General features: G+C 41.4%; 1 protein-coding gene and 1 long non-coding RNA gene across 3 annotated transcripts; one reads left to right on the top strand and one right to left on the bottom strand.

The window, feature by feature from the left end:
- Positions 1 to 473: 473 nt before the first annotated feature.
- LOC117476327 lies at positions 474 to 2,931 on the top strand. Its single transcript, XR_004555267.1, has 2 exons — positions 474 to 1,750; positions 1,887 to 2,931. It is a non-coding gene; the product is annotated as an uncharacterized LOC117476327 (long non-coding RNA).
- A 59-nt stretch (positions 2,932 to 2,990) lies between these two features.
- Positions 2,991 to 17,049, bottom strand: cabp1b (calcium binding protein 1b). Of its 2 annotated transcripts, XM_034122763.1 has the most exons (8): positions 16,414 to 17,000; positions 6,648 to 6,815; positions 5,782 to 5,812; positions 5,536 to 5,679; positions 4,822 to 4,931; positions 4,334 to 4,408; positions 4,168 to 4,240; positions 2,991 to 3,177 (listed from the first exon to the last, which is right to left on the bottom strand). In XM_034122763.1, exons 2-8 carry the CDS (start codon positions 6,711 to 6,713, stop codon positions 3,152 to 3,154), a joined length of 525 nt encoding a protein of 174 aa, XP_033978654.1. In that variant the 5' UTR covers positions 6,714 to 6,815; positions 16,414 to 17,000; the 3' UTR covers positions 2,991 to 3,151. The 2 variants fall into 2 exon arrangements, with proteins under 2 accessions (XP_033978654.1, XP_033978653.1); XM_034122762.1 differs by lacking the exon at positions 6,648 to 6,815 and having other exon boundaries at positions 16,414 to 17,049.
- Positions 17,050 to 19,065: the final 2,016 nt, after the last annotated feature.

Here is a 19,065-nt window from a genome sequence, read left to right as displayed (position 1 = left end):
TGTCCTTTAACACAATGAGTCATTATAGAAAGGACTCTGTGTTTAGATCATTAAGAACACTTGTCAGATTGCTGTTTAATACATTTTTGTAAATGTCAGAGATGTTTTGCATCTTTTCTAGAAATTATTAATTTTGATAAACCATGAAAGTTTGATTAAGCTTTTTCATTTTGGCTTTTGCAACATCCAATCTCTTAAAAGGAATGTGTCTAATGTTGCTGATTTCAAGCCATATGCATACTGTGTTGGAATTAAACCCACATGGTCCCACACTTTATTCATTTAACTTGTCCAATATTGATTGTCCATAGAAACGAATGGATACCTGTCATACAATCAACACTGAGAATTGTCTGTGGTTCAAACCTTACCTTAGAAATGTTCACCAGAAAGATAGACACAAAATATAATGTGTCTGTCTGGACAGATACGTGTCCTCACAATAATTTGTATTTAAGACAGAAAAGTTCCAATAAAAATCTTTATTTAATCTGCTACAAATGTCAGTTGTTTCTTGCATGCATAGTTTCACACATTTAAGACAAGTAAAAACACAAAGTAAGATTTCCCTTTGGAAGAATGTCTCAACATTATAACATGCATAAGCCCCCCCATGTCCATTTATGAACAGTCAACCGAGAATTTAGCTGCCCCATCAACTTGGAAGGGCATTTCAAGTAGCCATTTTAAAACATATAATCCAATGGATTGTACTTCTAAAACACAATGTACACACTTAATACACTGAATAAGACTCATGTTTTTCTTGTAAACTTTCTTTGGCTTTTTCCATAAAGAAGCAAATGCGGCTTCTTCACAAGTATACATAATCATGGCAGAAGGGTAAAAAAAGAAAGATATTAGAGTTTATGATAGGGGCAGTTTAGTGGATGAGGTTGATTGTTCAATTCATCTTGAGGTATTAAAGTTAAATCACTTCAGGATTGTTTAGACTCACGAAACCCCAATAAAACAGGCAAAGTTCATGAAGCTCTCTGAAAAAATTAAAGCATAAACAGAATTTCTCTTTCATTTACAGTTTAGTTTTAACGCTCTGTGGTATCTGTCAAACTTCGTGAATTCCTGCAAGCAAAATTCTGAATAAATAATACATGTAATAAAAAAGGCATATCGCAGTAGTCAAGATTAGAAACTCACTGTAACTCAAGAGAATTTCCTTCGAGATTTTTTTGCAGTTGATGCACACTGAACATGACATTTATCACAGTAAGATAGGCATAATGTTATTAAAATCAGCAGAACTGCATAAGTGCTACATTGTACATAATTACAAAACAAATATTGGCTTTCCTTAACCAGGGTATGACCATAGTCTTAGGGGACATTACACTGACAGTAGGTTGGAAAGAGACAACATTATGCACAAAACACAAACACAAACACACATCTTTGATAGAATCACATCAAATATTTTCATATTGCCATTTTATGTTTGTGCTTTAGATGTCCTCTGCTTTAGCAAAAAGTGTGCTGTGTTAGTTCAGATGTTTGCTGGCTTACAGCTGTAGTTAAAAATGTGTTTTTTAAAATGCTACATTTATTAACAGTGTTATAAACTCCCCTGCCTTTCTTGGTCTGGTGGGAGGCGGGGCTTAGCTTCCACCTACCAGACCACACCTGATCCCATTTAAGGCCTGTAATCAGCCCTGCTCAGTCTCTCCCGTGTCTGTAGCATCAAGCTGATCCCCGTGTGCTCTCTTCACAAGCTGAATATCGATGCATTATTTGAGTAAGTTGTGTTTACGTTCATTGGTGATTAGGTTTATTGATAGCTTGTTTAGGCTTATCTGGCGAAAGCAATATTTGAATTGTTTGTTACAGAGTATTGTAGCTCTTCCTGATTTCCAATTGTGTTTATATCCTAGCCTTGAAATCATCATCACCTTCATCATCATCACCACCATCATCATCATCACCACCATCAGCTACATCAACTGTCAACTGCATGTGAAGCAAATAAATGGTTAAACTGCTCTCATCGTGGGTCCTCATACTTTGACTGGTATGCCAATGCAGAGGCACTTCAGGCAACCCTCCCTAAAATGACAGCCTAGTTTTTACATGGTCCTTTGAGCCGGAGTGCTTAGGCATTGGATATGGACCCGAGAGAGAAGCAGGATGAAGAGGGACTTTGGCGGGGAGTACGGAACAGATATGCACCCTCATATCTGCAGCACTATGGAGCTTCTTACCCTCCCCCATCCACCCAAGAACATAACATTAAAGAAATCCGCAATATGGTCATGCAGCTTCTTGCTAGGCAGGACGCTTTACAGAGGCAACAAAGCTCATATATAACTTGTCCCTCAAGCTGTAGTGGTGAATATGACACAGATTGTGAAGATAATGTTCTACCCCAAACCCAGATATGTACACACAGTGCATATCAACTGATGCTCCAAGTGCCCCCCATGTCCAGTCGGCCCCCCGCTGGACTGATGCTCCAAGTGCCCCTCCAGTCCAGTCAGCCCCTCGCTCGACTGGAGCGTCGGGCACCTGGTATTGGGGGAGACCCACAAGGGGACGTGGGGGATACTCTTGGGGCACCTGTAACTGGGGAGGACCCACAAGGGGATGTAGGGTGGACGCTTGAGGCACCTGGTACTGGGGGAGACCAACAAGGGGATGTGGGGGAGGAGCTTGAGGCACCAGGAACTGGGGAGGACCCACATGGGGTTGTGGGGTAGGAGCTTGAGGTGCCAGGAACTGGGGAGGACCCACATGGGGATGTGGGAGAGGAGCAGTTAATCTCTTTTTTAACAATAATGTCTGAGTGACACAGAATTGACAACAAACAGTGTTTGAGCATCCCGCCCAAACATCCAGTTGTACCATTGAGTCAACATCAGCATTAAAGATGTTGGTATTTTTAAGGAAAATGTGTTTTTTAAATAAACTTTGTAAAAGTTACAAATGCAGCTGTTGGTTTTGATTATTTTCTAAGAAATGAACAGTGTTGCTTCTGGCTGTGGTAAACAGCCTGTGTGCTTCAGCATGGCAGTTTCAGGGCGGGGTTGATATGTTTTCGTTTCCATTGAAAGCTCAGTAGTTCAAGATCCGTTGGTGCTCTGTGCTGGTCTCTTTCCTCGTGCTCCCACACCAGAGTTCATGTCGATTCTCTGTCAGGACCTCATCGAGACATCATCCGCACAAACTCTGGGAATTAAAGGAAAGAGCTGATTTTTTTTTTACCAAGCGTTTGTTAATTCACCTCAATAGAATATTTGATGCTGCACAACTACTCCTTTATACATATATGATACAATTATTGTTAATGTAAAGAGACTGTCATTTTAGTGCCAAATCTCCATTATCACTTAACTTTAGTTGATCTCAACTCACAGTATCAAAACATTGTATTGTTTTCAGTAAAAACAGACACAATAACCATTTGTTTTCTAAAATTATTGATTGGTAACAAACACTCTCATCATAGATCCAAACAGAACTTCTCACTTTGTATATGACTTGGTTGCTTCCTGCCATGCATCCAATCCCATAAATCCCATTCAAAAGAAACATTTTGACCATGATCTACTGTGCATGTAGGACTTTCAAAGATCAGTCTCTTTTTTGTGGAGAGGAGTGGACTCACTGTCACAGCTAAGGAACAATGGTTCTGCTGCTTAGAACCTCAGACATAGCACCAATCATCAAATACGTTTACAGTAAACGTACACCACCTATATGCATACATAAGGAATACAATCAAATTTTGCTTGGACATTATTTATGATGGGTTGTATAGAATTCAGGAAAAAATATGAAATGATGTCGATGTAAGTATCGTTTTACAACTGAGAGTAGCAGTGGTTTCTAATACTTTCATCCCTGATGTGTTTGCATATTTTCCTCTGTGGGTAATCTGTGAGGTGACATAATCCCTTGGTGCGGAGCTAATCTGACAGACAGACCGACTGTAGTGCCTTCATCCCCTCACCTCACGATCAGCGTGGTGTCCAGATATCAGATCACATGCTAGGGTTTTACTTTGAAGTGTCTCTGAGTGTGAGTTAAAGCGAGAGAGACTAATTGACAAAGTTATGATGTAAGCATGTTTGATTTCCAGGCTCTGCACGCTGTGAAATTTGTATACTGTGTATAAATAGCAAGGCATGGTGTGATGCACTGCATAGGATTCTTTACCTTCAAAGTCCACATGCCCATCTCCGTTGAGGTCGATGTCTCGTAGGATGTCCTCCAGGTCTCTGTGTCCGACCTGAAAGAGTCAGGTTGAGGGGAAGGTGTGAATAAACGGACAGGATCAGACGGACACCATGATTGATAAACAAAGAGGATAGATACTCTCTACCTGTTGGCCCAAAAGTTTTTTCATTGCTTCTCTGAGTTCTGCTGTGCTGATCTGTCCGTCACCATTAGTGTCGAACTGAGAGAGAAAAAAAAAAATGAAACACAGTTATTACATTAAAATCATAAAATACTATATTGTGAAAATCTATGTTTTTTTGTTCTCCATTTTATTGTCTGTGTGTTTATTACTGCATATTTCTAGGCTTATATTAAATGTTTTTTTCGAATGCAAAGGCTCTTTAATTATTTTGAAATACTAGGCCTACTGTATAAAATTAAATGCATTATGCTATTTCCCCTTTTCTTATGATCTAATCCTTAGCTTTTATCAACCACTATCAGCATATCTGAATTACCAAACCACCGGTAGAACATCCTTAGATTATTGCTACAGTATATGACATGATGTTTGGTAAGCTCTATATACGTGTTGTTGTTCTTACACTCAGTTTGCTTTTCTGTACATTTTTTCCCAATGTCTTTCCTCACCTCCTTGAATGCATCTCTCAGCTCCTTCACCCCAATCATGTCTGCGGTTTCAGCCAGAAGTTTGGGCCCCATGAGTTCAACAAAGTCCTCAAAGTCAACATGTCCCCCCACTGTTGGACAGGTTAAAAAGAATAAGATGGGTTAACCTTTAATGTAATCTAAGAGACACGAGATGTATTGCTTTATTTGTACTTTACCTAATAATTAGTCATAGCATGCACAACTGATTCTAAATCTTTTTCAGATGAAAACATGTATAAACAGTCACATTAATGCACATATGTGACCCGCTCTATCGAAATCAGTCGGAAGTCGCAACGGCTCATTTCAAAGTAAACGTGGATTTGTGTAAAAAACTAGTTTTTTGGGGTTCGGGTGTTTTATTTGATTTTAAATAAACAAAGTCTTGGCTTTCAGAATATGAAACTATTATATAAAAAAATCACACGATAAATACATTTTTGAAGCTTGTAAAGGGAAGATGACAGGCACCTCTCACTCACACTCTGCTCTTCCGGCTGAAATTATGAATGTAAGGGCGTATAGTATAGACATATTTTGCTTAATATTTGGAGTACAAAAACAATCATGATATCATTAGAAAGCTAGGAATCTCCTCTTTCCAACAGTGTAAACAACTCAAAATGTGTCTTCGGGTCAATGCGACTGATTTCGATAGAGCAGTTCACATATACAAGGCACAATTTTACTCACAATTCATGTTGATCTGCTGGCTCAGTTCAATAAGCTCCATCTCTGTTGGCATGTAACCCATAGTTCTCATGCAGTTCCCCAAGTCTTTACAGCCAATAAACCCATCTTTGTCTTTGTCAAACTCCTTAAAAGCCTCACGCAACTCTGAGAGCGAGAGACATCAAGAGATAATATGTGAAGATTATTTAAGAATATTGTAAAAATTAGAGTTATATCTATTCATTCTTTATTTTTTACTGAATTTACCATCCATTTCTTCGGGCCTCAACTCTCGGTCCTGTGAAAGATCAGTGAAAGGTCAGGATTCAAACACTGCTGGTATCTTTTAAATCATGCCAAAATGTAGCATTCCACAAACAATATGATACAATAACAGCAGGCATGTGCCGCAGAGTGCCAAGAGTCTGCATGTTTCCTTCCAGTCAGAGGGGAAGAGCTTTTCAGTGAGATCACCTGCTGCAGAAAACAAGCACTCCTGGCACTCTGTTACACCCTGTGGAAAAATAACACATTAGGGTTTTGGGAAAGTAAAAATATCAGAAACATGATGAAATGCAGAGGCATTGGAGGGACGCAAAGCTCACAACAGATGCTCCATTTCCCCGTCCATTAAATCAACATGACTCAATCTCAACCCCTGCATCCGTTATCTGAGAGTTTGTCTCCAGAAGAGTCATTAAAACAGCGGTCGTCTACCCTGAGGATTCACTGTTTTCTTAAAAGAACAAGACTTTGTCCAAACAAATTAGATTGGTTAGATAATCATGTTAGGAACATATCCGCCATTACCATAGCCCAGATTTAACAATTCTCCATCTTGCTACAAATGTCCACCATTGTTTGAGTAATGCTTCCTCATGCATAACTATACACACAGACACACACCCTTGCCTTCTGCTCCCTTGTCTTCTTGATCTCAAAAGGACTAAATCATATTTCACCTTCTAAAATAATAGCCTGTCATTTCAACCACGGTTTCCGTACATGCTGTTAGTGTTGATGTCACAGTGAGAGGTGATTACGACACACTTTCATCACATGTTTTTGTTATTACTGTCATGTGTTCTTATCTCTTGCCATGCATGCACATGATATTGTCTGGACTTACGTACAGCCTGCCGGCTCTCAGCGAAGCCCTTGCGTAGAAAGATGCACGCAGGCCCCAGTACGGTGTGCATGCTGGCTCCGTTCTGGGCCAGGGCCAATAGCGGCTCAAGATAGGCCCCCCCAGATCCCCCCTCCTCACAGGACTGCACTGCCTTGTAGTTCTTCTTTTGGTCCTGGGGCAGCATTTGGGACGGGGGGCCAGACATGGGAGCAGGAGCAAAGACAGGGGTAGAGACCGTGACTCAGATTATGGAAGCATGGAGTCAACAAGAAGGTGGGATGGTGGGGGGGGGGAGGGTGACGGGCATATGTCTGCCAGTCACAGAGAAGTGTGGAGTCAGGTCAGTCATGACCGAGGAAAGCACCGCAGTGAGAGGGGAGAGGGGGTCATTTGTCATGACATGAGCAACTGATGCCATCCATGAATCTGTGCTGCAGGTCACAAGGCTGCACAACAGAACACACCACCGAGCCTCTGTCGCAGGAGTTATAAAACATCTCAATCCCCTAGTGGCAGACTAACAGAATAATTTAACAAAACAGAAACCCTAACCCTCATCCCCCCCCAATGCCAATGGTGGAGTTTATTGCATAGCAAAAATAAAATGCCTATGTCCCACTGTCAGCCTCACCCAACTGCCCTTTTATTTTCAGCTTCCCATTTTCTCGCCTTAAAATAATTATTCCGATTTATTACAAAGGGCTAAAGTGTTTACTTTTGACTATCCTGTCAACAAAGATTATAGTTCAAAACTGCACCATCAAGAACAAAGTCCTAAAGGGTGATTCAAATACATTTTCCAGATTAACGTACTAGTATAATTATAAATAAAAAAACAGCTACATTTGTATGATTGTTCTGTCTTTCTTGTGGCAATGTCGCTTTACTGCGCAATCACACAGACTATAATATAGTACCAACCGCAATGCTTCAAAATTAAGAAATTGTATTCAGTAATCCTCTAACATGACACAGTCTAAATGTATGGGTAGTTTTATTGATGGTGCAGAGCTTAAAAGGTATCAGGGATTTTCAATATTTGATTTAAATCATTAAGAACCATGCTGGTAAGTTACTTCAATTTCAGTTTTTTGTGCCCACATTACACAACAATTGTTTTGGCCAGAAGTTGAGGCTAAAGTTCAGCCAGCCATTTCATTATAATCACCCATTAGCCAACTAACCAGGGGGCAAAAGTTGTTTCCCCAGCTGTCATCCCGACTACAGAGAGAGCTACAGGTTTATTAAAACGGGCAATCGCTATTCATGAGTGCACAGAAAAGCTTCATCTAAATAAAGCCAAACAAGGTCCAAACTGACTGTTATCTAAATGAGAGCGAGCAGCTGCCTGATCTTCGGCTGAATACAAGAGTATTAGAAATTGTTTTAATGCTCTGTGACTATTTACTTCAGTAGCATCCTTTCTTGGCAAACATTTTTGATAATCTCGGACAAGTCTTCAATTATTGCCATGTCAAATCCAACTCATGGAGAGAAATCCAGCTAAAGTGAGTGGAGGTGACTAACTGTCAGAGGGAATTACCAAGGGACCATTTTTCTGCCGCTTTAAACCTCACAGACATAGCACCCGTCTTCAAATGCTTTTACAGTAAAGGTTCAACACCTATATGCATATATAAGGAAAACATCATTATGCATGCATACATGTATACTGTACATTATTCTCTACAGATGACCTTCACACTCTTAATGCCAGTTCATGCATTGCTTCAGTCCCCACCACCACAATAACGGATGCCCACTGGGCAATCTGACCAAGTGATGCATGGAGCAGGGCTGTCTGTGGGCATATCGTGCCAGAAGAATACTATGAAGCCACGCGCTTGCACTTATATAACCAAAGGAAGAAGGGGAAAAAAGCAAGAACTTCTCAAGCACTCCAACCAATTCTGCACAGATGGCATCAACAGTTGCATGTCATATTGTGCTTCCTCAAGGATGTGCAGCTGTGGAAATGAAGGAACATCTATTTGTGGGATTGTCTGTCTGCTACACTGAGTTTATTAAAGCATACAGTACGCTGATACGATGAGGACAGCAGATGTAAGAGATTGTTCAAAACCAAGGTTATCTTCTTGATCTTCTTGAGTGTTTTTCCTTTGTTGGTCCTCAACTGCGCACTTGTATTGAAGTCCAACAGCTAAAGGATCTGATGTAGTTTAGGAGCACACCTGTGTTGTAGCATAATATCCTGCAGGTGCAGCTCAACAGAGTAGAAGCTGGCTGGTAAGGTAGCATCACTGCGGGATTTGACTGATGTTTGGTGACATGATCCAAATTCACCGACTTTTTTGCATCAGCACCAAAGCACTCTGAACAAAAGGCTAAAATGTTTTTTTTAAGGGATTGTAAAAATGCACTAATGAGCACGAGGGGATCTTAAAAGAGAGCATTTGATAAGAGGTCATATTACAGCTGCCCTACTCAATGCATAAAGTACAGTACATACATAATTAGTTTTCAACCCTCAATAAAGACAATCATTTCCTGACTAAATCTACAGGTTCATCTTAAAACAACTCTTCCAATATTGCCTCACATGCTAACTCAAGGTGACACAAAAGAAGGGAAACAGTTTTAGACAGCTTGTTAGTGAAGATCCAGTCAGAGCAGGTCCAGTCAGATCGCCTTCAGTCAGGTTGGGGGACACACCATGAGACAAACATGCACCAACACTCAGGGGATTCAAGAAGACCACCGCAGAGCTTACCTTCTTTCTAAGCGACTTTACAGAGTTGCCCATTGCAAAGAAAAAAAAAAGTCCTCCTTGTCTTAAGTTTTCTCTCTAACCGTGACTGTGTTACTGTATGTACGTGTAGGCATGTGTGTTTGCATATGCCCCCGGGCATGCATGGGAACAGGAGAGATTAGAAAGGGAAAGAAGGTTCTGAGGGTCATTGACTAACATAAGAGGACATCTGGGGAAAGGCAGGGAGAGGAGCAGATATATCATAGGGAGGGAGAGGAGGGAGAGGACGGAGAGGACGGAGGAGTTTACGGGGAGGACCTAGAGGCGAAGACGCCGGGAGGTACGAAGGGAGGGACACTAAGACAAAGAAGGAAATATGTAAACAAGGACAGAGGACAAAAGGACAGATCCAAACAACACAAAGAAAAGAGAGGAAGCATGCATGTGTTCAGAGCGAGATGCAAGCGCCAAGAGTAGAAAAGCAAGATTGCTCATTCATTCCATCCTCTCTGCTACAGCGTGTTGCCTCCCTCTCCCTCTCTCCCTCCCTCTCTCCCTCCCTCTCTCCCCCTCTCTCTCTCTCTCTCTCTCTCTCTCTCTCTCTCTCTCTCTCTCTCTCTCTCTCTCTCTCTTTCTCTCTCTGTCCATCTGTCTGTCTCTTGCTCTTTCCCCCCCCCACTCCTCTCTCCCCTACTCCACAGTTTAAAACCATCTATGTGAATCTGACAGAAGAAGCTCGTTCGGACAAGCATATTACCTTCCCCTGAGCGAGACGCTGGAGACACTAATCCAAACATGCACACACACACACACACACGCACACACACACACACACACACACACACACACACACACACACACACACACACACACACACACACGCAAAATCACACTCCATTAAACACACATGGATGTGGGGCTGTTGAGCTAAAAATACAACACACGCTCTCTCTTCACCCCCTACTCTCCCATATTTTTTACCACTCTTCCCCCAGCATTCATCCCCCCCCCTCACACACACACACACACACACACACACACACACACACACACCACACACACACACACACACACACACACACACACACACACACACACAACACACACACGCACACGCACACGTAGAAGCATCACAATGTCATGTTAAGCTTGAAGGGCATGGATTCAGATCAAAGCCAAAATGTGCAATAAATGACACATTGATTGTGAACCACTAACGATGCAACAATCTGTGCCAATGCAAACACACGCAGGCAGATACATGCTCTTTATCACCGTCTCTCTCACACACACACACACGCACACACACACCTATTGTGAAGAACTATGACTGAGAAGGAGAGTGTCGCTAAAGATCAAACGGCTCCAAATACATCACTAAACAGATGCAATTTAGGGGGGTTATGTGTAATTTAAGGATACTTTTACTGTGCATTTTCATTTTATGTGACTTTTTACTACATTTCAGAAAGCAATATTCTACTTTTTGCTTTACATCCCTTTTTACAGTTTACCTCCACACATCTGATGCATTTCTTATAAGAGTATAACAATCTTTTGAAAAAGACGGTTGCATTTTACAACCGGATTCTCGGTGGAGTGCAAACCCCTCAAATCGAAGCATATTCTAAGAAACAGTGAAAAGGTAGCGCATCGCTTTGATGAAGGCTCCGTGCTAAGCATATTTCTGTTGTGATCTGAACCACAAAAGAAATGAAATGCAAGTATTTCGTCCTGCTTGACTTGGAAAACTGGGATCTGCTACCTTTACACTTATTATGAATCTGGTATTAAAAAAGTGTTGATTTGTCAGCAGTTTAACCAGCTGAGCCTTTAAGCTGTATCCATGTTAATGCAAAAGCAACACAAATATCATACAAAATGTAAAGGGTAATACAAAAAAAACTTGTAAATCAAGCAACTGCATAATAATTACATTCCACCCATAAATAATGATGAACTGACCTTTACTTACATCTTGTAGTATTGTATTTACATAAATTCCCTTCAGACTATATTTTCTCTGCCATGAATACAAATGTGCCATTCTCAGTGTTTGTGCACTGGAGGCTTCACATTATTCCCTGCACTTGTGTAAGTCGCATATTTATAACTTATATAAAACAAGACAGATTTAAATACTCAGAGAATGAAATTAACATAAAAGGAAACAGTCGCTGGAAACACACAGAAGTAACAAAACATAAACAAAATCACACAAAGGTGAAAAAAGTGTATTTCTGAAATTCATTTAGAGCAGGCAGGGTTTGCGTCCCTGATCCCCTTCAGGCAGGTTGCTCATTTTAAACATGGTTTGCCTCCAAACAAGCTGTGACGTAACACAATCTGGCTGTTTGTCTTAAGTTTAGCAGAGAAACACTTTATCCTTAGACAAAGCTGAAGAGAGCCTTCTAGTGTCAAACTGCACATAAATCATTCTGCAGTTCGAATGTCAAACATCCAAGAGGAGTAACACCTTTTTAAACAGAGGGGGACTTTTGAGGATGTGAGTGCTTCTTCCAGCACTATCTAAAAATACAAAAAGAAACGTGTATTATTAAACCCTCATTTAAGGCTTTTACCAGCAGCATTCACTCCTGAGCTAACTTTAACGCCATAGCAACACCAATAGATATCCTTATTTCCCTCCACTGATGACCTTGTCCATTCTCTGCCATTTAAATAAACACATTCACGCCGACGTCGCTTCCGATCTCGCTCCTATTCAATATCTGCACGGCTCCTCTGTGTTGCTCTGTGGATGATTCACCCACCCCTCACCGGAGGCTCATTGTGAACTTCAGAACACATCAGACGTCAGACACAGGGGCCGTCAGCTCTCATAATGTCAGACCACTATAGTGAGCACGGGCATGAGATCTATATCTCCCCCTGTATCCTTCTCCTCACCCCTTTCTCACTCACACACACTTTACTTTACATTACACAATCCTCACTGACATCTCAGGACAGAATTCCAATGAATAGCTGAGGATGTTTTCCTTGAACCACACACAGATTCTACATTTAAACTAATGTATGGACGGGAAGCTCATTCCAAGAGAAAAACTCATAATTACTTTTGCTTTATTATGAAGATTTTGAGGTCAAATATAATCCTGTTTCATCCACTGCCATGAGTGTGTGAAATGAGCGGAGAGATGTACAGTAGGAGGGGGAAGGACGAGAAAGGATAAAATGACAAGCTGTGAAGCGTTCATCATCAATCTGACATTTGTTCTTTTGTTATTGTCCGGAAAACGTTCCTTTCTTTTCAATTGCAAAGTGGTAACCTTGGCACGGTCAAACGTTGTCTGAAAGCAACCGGGTTCACTTTATTGTGTGTGTGTGTGTGTGTGTGTGTGTGTGTGTGTGTGTGTGTGTGTGTGTGTGTGTGTGTGTGTGTGTGTGTGTGTGTGTGTGTGTGTGTGTGTGTTTCTCAGAGGCCATCTAGGCGATGAAAGAAAATACAAAGCACCCATGCGTCATCTGCTTGTGCTTGGGTTAAGACGTCACAGTTTTATCCTACCGTTGATTCATTTAGCTGAAATATTGAGCGTTCATGCTAGATTATTCTGGAAATTCAAAGCTATTTCAGATAGTTCAAAACTGTTTAATTGGTCTGGTTAAACGTCTAATGCGTCATCAGCTGAAAAATATTGACATTGCCTCATTTGAGTCAATTAAACCCCTGTTGTTTCTCCTCTGACTCATTTATCCCCTGTCCTCTGTCTCTCACTGATTTCCCCTTTCAGCCTCAGGTCTACATGAATATTTAGCATCACCACGCACACGCATGTGCTTCAAACTGCATCCCGTGCCGTTGAGTAGGTTTTTACATTTCACTGCCTAATCCTCATCTCAAAAAAGGGATTTAACCAAAGAGAGAATGTTCTGCCTCCTCCTTTGCCAGCGCAGATATAAAAATATCCAACTGTGTCTAAAAATAGCCTCGTATACTCTAGACATACTGCAGGCATATGCTGTGATGAATATGATGATTTCCTTCCCTCTCATTTCCACCCAGCTCTTTCTCCTTATTCCTCTCATTTTGTATTTTTGTTGTTTTGCATGCCTCCTCTTTTTTCACTTCTCAAACATCATCAAGGTCAGTGTGACCCCGGAGGAGAAGAGGAGGAGATGTTTTATAAAAGGCAAAAAGAGGAAGAACGGGAATAAAAGACAGGAAATGTCATTGGGCGAGACGACTAAAAGGGAAACCAGGAGATGAAGTGAAGGGCCAATTTGTTTTTGAAGGTCTTTGCTCACATTGTCTTCTGACCCGTCTAGTGGGAGCAGGGAAGTTAGGAGTGTTTGCCTTACATAACAATCATCAGGTCTGCCAGCACTTCTATTTATTCTTTGTCCTCCTTCTGATTTACTCGCTTCCTTCCCTTTCTTCCCCTGCCCTCTCACTCATCCTGTCTCACTGATGTGACACACAGTGGACCATTAATCCCTCTTTCACTCACACACACTCACACACTCTCTGTATTCAGACCTCTTAGAGCGAGCAGTGCTTGCACCCTCTGCTGGATACAACACAATCTTTCATCTATATTTCATTTGAAAAGAAAATTATCTCCTCACTAATAGACCTAGATAACAAACCTCTTGCAATAGCTGGTCTGAACCACATTTACAAATTCCTAATGAGTTTTTTTTTTTTGTATCTATGCAAGGTCACTGAAGGGCACACAAGCTGAGGGATGTGGTGATTGTGAGGAAATCTTAAAATAGAAATGGATATTCTACAGGGACAAAAAAAAGTGCTTATGCTCTGCCCTTAGTCAAGGTGTGTTATATAACCTGGAACGCTTGAATGTGCAGAAAGAATATGGTTTTGTATTTGCTTTAAATATATGCATTTTGTAAAATAAGAGTGTGTTATCTAATGAAACCTTGCATCACAACCTATCTGTAACAGTGTTGCTGCAAAAGGCATTCAAGCAGCTAACCACATCTCACGTTTGTCCTTATTCCAACCCCTACACTATAGCCTCTCTGGTAATCATGATTCACCTTGTGAATATCAAAGTGCGCAGTATAAATTGGTAGCTTGGAAAAACATGCGCACCCGAAGGTAACTTGATCTTTTATTCAACCGTTCCTTAAATGTCAGGTGGCATGCTTGCCAAAGGATTTGAATATTTTTACCAAGGCAAACATAAAAAAGCCACTCTGCCCTCCTCCAGTCTCTCGTATTCAGGTCTTGACGGGCTATTTTTAGCGCCTTCCACTGGGAGCGAATGAGTTCTGTTGGGGTTGTATGCAGATCTTGATGTTACGCAAGAAGAACATTTGAAATAAACAATTGTAGTGTGTAATATTTCACCATTCTTTCTACGTAGTGCTGCCAGATCTATTCAAGGAGCCTTAAGGGCATGTATTATGATTGTGGGGTCACTCAAAGAAAACAGCTTGGTGTAAGATGCTGAGTAGGTGTAAAAATAACTGTCTCTTCCATCATTTTCTTTCTTTGACCATTTTTTGTTCTCTCTTTCACACAAACAATTATGCACGACTGAGTGCACAGTCAACTCACAAATCCATCTCGACAGCTGATATGACTTATCTTCACATTACAGAAAACCTAACTCCTACCCTTTGAATGATTCAGCCCCAAGATATGCATTCATCATCGCTGAGCAGCTAAACTTTTTGATGTTTTTAATGTGAGGTACAACTGAGTAATCCTCTAGGTAGATTCCCATCTCTAAAAATCTTTCATAGCTACATTTACCAATTAAACTATTCAAAAATATAAGGGATGGCTTACTGTTGCTTGAAATTGAGTGGAAAATAATGGAGATAATAAAACATTAGGTGCCATTTCCACCCAAATCAGCAGCTCTAGAGATTTTATATAGTACGTCACTGCATGGATTTTGCCTCACTGGAACCCCTAAGACTGATTGAAGCTCTGGCCTGGATTGAGAGGAGTTATTTCTGGAACACATTAGCGTTCGGGGAGGTAATTGTCTCCTCTCCAGCTTTTTTGATCCTCAACGCAGAGAGAAGGATTTCAATGAAACAAGAAAAGAGAAGGGGGGAGAATAGACAACCCTGCTGTACTGTATAAGTGCATGATGTGTCGGAGTCACAGGAGAAGAAGTGAGGAGGAGACGGGTGTATTAGTGGACAGGTGATGCGGGGAAGAAGAGAGGCACAGTTTATCTGCTGCTGACCCTCACTCACCAACGTTAGTTAAAATGTCTTAAGTGAAGATTATATTTCAGTGTTTACATTTTACTTACCTGTCATTATTGTGTCTTTTTGTGCATGACAAGCTCTCATCACTGAAAAGTGTTCCACACTGAGGGAAAGTTGATCCCCCTGCTGTTATCAGGTGACAGGCACAATGAAAGCGGCTGTATTCAAATTGGGACGCATGAGAGACTGCAGCCCCCCCAGCTGTGAAACTGATGGATACCAGATACATACAGGAGTAATATTGACTGGATGCATGCATCAATTTTTTATTTGCTCAACTGGGGTGACTGGAGGTTCGGTCACACATGGCTCCCAGCTTCACCTCACATGTGACCCTCCACCTGCCGTCAGCCCTGAGTTTCTTATAAACATCAACAAACAGATATTTGCCAATAATAAAGTACATCAAAATGTCCCTTTGCCTAAAAAACACCTTGCCTTTGTTATACTGGGATCTGTGTGAAGATATTGGACTGTATTAGTCCCTATCCTATCATTTTGATAAGGATTTATACACATTATATTAGCTATTTTATTTTATCATCCCGCACCTATTGCTCAAATAAATCCGTGCTTATCTAGGCTTATCACAAACTTTCTATGTGTTATCCCTCCCCCCAAAAAGGGACTAGATAAATGAAAAAGTTCTTATTTTTAAACAAAAGTTATCCAAATTAAGCTTTAGTGTCTCCTTAATTGTAAGTCAGTTCCCATCAAATGCTGCTGTTTCCAAATGTGGCTCCTCATTATGTAACACAATGAGCTTTCAGTAATAAATTAACTTGACTTCCATTTCAACAAACAAACGTATTCTTATGCACATGTTTCAGAAAGTTTCTCCTCTTACCTGCCCAAAGACTGACTTCACTATGGGATGGAGGACGGAGTCAGACGCGGTTATGCTGACTCTCTTGGATGTGCGGCTGGACTTCGCAGGTGCTCTGGTCGCAGGTGGGTCGGAGCTGAGGCTGGAGGAAGACCCGGTGATCACCCTCTCTCTGGGCTCGAAGAAGAAATCCGCATCGTCCTGTCCTTTTGGGTAAGACGGAACCGGAGAGGTCCTCCTGTCCTGCGGGGAGCCGTGCTGGAGCTGCGCTGCGGGAGGCGGCTCACCTCGGGAGGAGTCGTGAGGATGATGCCTGGTCCTGGTGGACTTGCTGCGCTCTTTCTGGAGCCGGCTCGCCCTGTGCCTCGCTTCCTCCTGAGCGTACCCTTCATCCTGGAGGCTCGCCTGTCGGTGAGAGTGGCTCTTCTGCCCCCGGTGGTCTCCTCCACTTCGAGACACCTCTGCGTGTCTCGGTTGGCAGAGAGGTCTCCGCGCACTCTCGCAGTCCTCGGTCCAGGCTCCATCCTCTCCCCCGGTGGGGTGGTGCTGGACGCGGTGCTGGCTCCGGTGATCCTGCGGACCCGATTTACGGTTGTGCCCCCCCGAGGATTTCAGCAGGGAAGTAGTGGACTCGCTTTTGGGGAAAGAAGAACTCATCGTGCGCTTCCTCTCGCTGAGTGAAGCTTCTGCAGGCTGGGGGGCGCGTGAAAGAAAAAGAAGGCAGTCCTTCGCCACGTGCAGGTGTTCAGCATCAGTCAGTTGGACTTGGCTCTAATCTACAAACCCGAGCATCACTGCAGTCCACAGGAGGGAGAGGAAGTGCATGTGAAACAGTGACGCTCCGCAGGGCTCAGACCATTTTGGATGACACGCGCCAAGTTCATATAGGACTCACGTCACTGCAAACTATTTCCCTCACTACTAGCCTTTTGGATTTATCTAAGGTTGACTGCATTGATTTACTGTAGAAGCCCCTTGTCAGCGTTTCTGTTCATTAAAGTGTTCACAAAAACACAATAACTAACCACCATCAATGGACCAATGAGACAAACAGACTTCACTATACATTAAACTACTGTGGACTGTGGAACTAAAAGACAAACAAAGGGTTAAAAAGGTTTTAGAAAAAAGATGACTTGTAGGTTAACAAGGAATTTGTCTTGGTGTGTTTGGTCCATATATAACAATAAATATATGAAAATAACAGTGATAAAAAAAACTATAGGGAAAACTTTTTTCTTTTTTTGTAAAGGGGTGGTAGGACATCAGCATTTTGGTACTAAATGATTTGAAAGTTATCATAACAATAATTACAACAAATTCATAAAACTCACTCTTTCAAGCAGATTCTCCCCAAATATCACACTATAAGTTGTACAGGTCTAATTGTCAGGGGTCCTAATTAAGGGAACTTTTTTGACTTCATTGGTAAAAGAAAAAGTACACCTTCCCTCTTTCTCTTTTATTTTTGAATGTCATATACATGACAACAGCATTCTTAAGTCGACTTCCCTATATTTTCATTGACTTTAAAAAAAAAAAAATTCATTTATATATACATTTAATACAATAAGCTTTCCAAATGTCATCTATTTGACAGACAACATGGTTGGACACAGAAATAATACCAAAGTAAACATGTTGGAATATTTTACCGTGGCTTACTCAAAATAGAAAGTTCAAAAGAAAACAAACACTGAAAATAAAAGCGTGACCATCTTTGAACCTCATCCCATCTGCACACCTACGGTCATAATTCTCACAGCAGATGTCCGGGGATGCAGGCAGAGTGTGTAATGATGTCAAAACATGGAGCCAATTAGTGACTCAAGCTCTCACGAACTGTGTTTCACAGTGCAGAGCTGAGAAATGAACAGATTTTTGCCCTCCTCTCTGGGGAATTTTTGTTCTCTGACATCTGTGTCTCCTCTGCTCCAGGGAGAGGCAAAGTATCTTCACTCCATCGCTCCCATCCTCCCCCCTCTTCATCATCGGCCTGCTTAAACCACTCTACCTTTTTTCATCCTTCGTGCATCTCATAAAGTGCTGCTGAGCCATTGTCTCTTTCAGGTGTCACACTATCCCTTACACTTTAACCAGCCTCTTATTTATTATGATAACCAGTAATATTCTGTGTTTTTATCTCAACGTTTGGAAACCTTTTTTTTTAGAACTGGTAATTACTATAACATGTGAATATTTTCAAGAAACTTTTTAAAATCTCAAGCACTTTCCCTTTATGCTCACCTCCCATCCTCCCGCTCTCCCCTTCTGTAGACATTGGGCTGCAGCAGGGGACACAGTACAAGCCTGGGGGTGCAATCTGGCCCATTTAAGAGAAAAAAAAGAGAGAATAAAAAACAAATTAGCATCTTTAAAAAACAGCAACATAGAAATCACAACATCGTTTTACTCTTTTTGGGCTGATGTCACATTCTATTTTTGCATGTATTCCCCAATCCAACCCAACACCATCTCACAGTGGGGTCGGATGACCAAACCATCTTTTATGGCAAGTGCTGCACATCTGACAGCTGCTGCTCTGTGTTTCCAAACAGCGCAGTCTTGGGAATACTATTTCAGTTCACAGTTCTCTGAAAGAAAACTAAAAGAGGATTTTAGTGTAGTATTAGTACAACTGTAATATTTTTAAAAAATGGTTAAAATAATGGT

The sequence above is a fragment of the Trematomus bernacchii genome, unplaced genomic scaffold (assembly GCF_902827165.1).
Source record: "Trematomus bernacchii unplaced genomic scaffold, fTreBer1.1, whole genome shotgun sequence".
Taxonomy (NCBI): domain Eukaryota; kingdom Metazoa; phylum Chordata; class Actinopteri; order Perciformes; family Nototheniidae; genus Trematomus; species Trematomus bernacchii.
This window is presented reverse-complemented; position numbering and strand designations above follow the sequence as displayed.

Excerpts from the sequence above, each read along its gene's own strand:
- cabp1b (XM_034122762.1), bottom strand. The coding sequence starts at position 17,049 with ATGAGTTCTTCTTTCCCCAAAAGCGAGTCCACTACTTCCCTGCTGAAA. Across the intron at positions 4,932-5,535 it reads CCAGCAGATCAACATGAATT|TGGGGGGACATGTTGACTTT; the intron begins GTGAGTAAAATT and ends CCTGTCCAACAG. Across the intron at positions 3,178-4,167 it reads TGGGCATGTGGACTTTGAAG|AGTTTGTGCGGATGATGTCT; the intron begins GTAAAGAATCCT and ends TTTAATTCCCAG.